The sequence below is a fragment of the Phytophthora parasitica genome (genome assembly GCF_000247585.1).
Source record: "Phytophthora parasitica INRA-310 unplaced genomic scaffold supercont2.7, whole genome shotgun sequence".
Taxonomy (NCBI): domain Eukaryota; phylum Oomycota; class Peronosporomycetes; order Peronosporales; family Peronosporaceae; genus Phytophthora; species Phytophthora nicotianae.
Window position 1 is genome coordinate 13,068 of NW_008648993.1, and position 1,292 is coordinate 14,359.

Sequence of the window (1,292 nt, forward strand, 5' to 3'; positions counted from 1 at the left end):
CTAGTATACTTCAGCATATAGAGATGATCGATCCCACATTTCAGCCGACAACCACCCTACCACTAGATCCGACGATATTCGGAACTCAAAGCACGAATACAGCCACAATCAGCAATCACATCCACTAAATGCCTATGGTGAAGAATTTCACAAACACTAAACTCCTACACGGAGTTGGGGATACGCAGGACCCAAATTCCTAATCCATTTTATATACTTTGAAACCAATATTTGAAAGTATCAAATAATAGCATTATAGGAAGATAGTATCTTTACGCACTTGTTTTAATTTGAAGTTAATGCACGATCCAACTTCTGCAACAAATAAAGCAGCTTCAATTTGACGTATCAAATTATAAACGCAGGTTATGAGTTAATAATTCTAGTATTTTGGTAAGTACTTGAGCATATTACTTGAAAACATTAAATCAAACTGTTTAAAGAATAAGTATCATTGTCCTTTTTTGTTTTATTGATGTCGATGCAATCAAACACGAATAAACTTCAATTACACCGTAGAATTGATTAAATGTATTTATTTTTACGTGTTTTGCTTGTGCTTGCTAGAATAATGGGACCGGAGCGAACTTCGCACGGAGAATACCAAAATCTCATTCACCACAGGGAAATGTGCCACGACGATTCTGTTTTTCTCTTCTTACTAAGCGGTGCGATTCACAGTCTGGATTATCCTGGCAATAATACCGGTGTTGCCTAACACGATTAGACTTCCTATCAGTATGCCCACAGTATTGGCATATAAACAGTGTATTAGAGACGACGTCTGGAATCCATTCTTCATCGTTAAAATACAGGTAGCAGTGAAGCCAATAATTCGATAACGTGTGGCCAACTCCGCTGCAAAATAGGTCTCCACGAAATACAACTGCGTACCCGCGAGGTATGTCGAGGTAAATTTCTTTCTGAGGCTTTGCCTACTCAAAACACCCTTCAAATACACGAATTGTGGTACCTTCTTCCAAAGCAATAATTTCGCTAGCAGGAACAGCTTCCCGGAATTTAGACGCGACACGAGTTCTCACCTCTGATGTATAAGCCTGATGATGCTCTTGGTCTGCACCACCGGGACGGGAGTGCATATAAGAAAACACACAGGCATAGTGGCGTACTGCTGCATCCTCTTGAATGGCTTGCTCAGTGATCCGCAACGTAGAACTCATCCGAACAACGCGATATTGACTCCGAAATGGGTCGTCACTTTCACCGCTAACTTCACGAAATGCAGGTGTGTAGGAGCACGATTTCGCCTCAGCTAGTAAGGCATCTATAGT

General features: G+C 40.8%; 1 protein-coding gene across 1 annotated transcript; it reads right to left on the bottom strand.

Annotated features, from left to right (window-relative positions):
- Nucleotides 1-723: 723 nt before the first annotated feature.
- On the bottom strand, nt 724-1,181 carry PPTG_21621 (hypothetical protein; the record flags this gene model as incomplete). Its single annotated transcript, XM_008899252.1, has 2 exons — nt 724-732; nt 1,044-1,181. 2 exons carry the CDS (start codon nt 1,179-1,181, stop codon nt 724-726), a joined length of 147 nt encoding a protein of 48 aa, XP_008897500.1.
- Nucleotides 1,182-1,292: the final 111 nt, after the last annotated feature.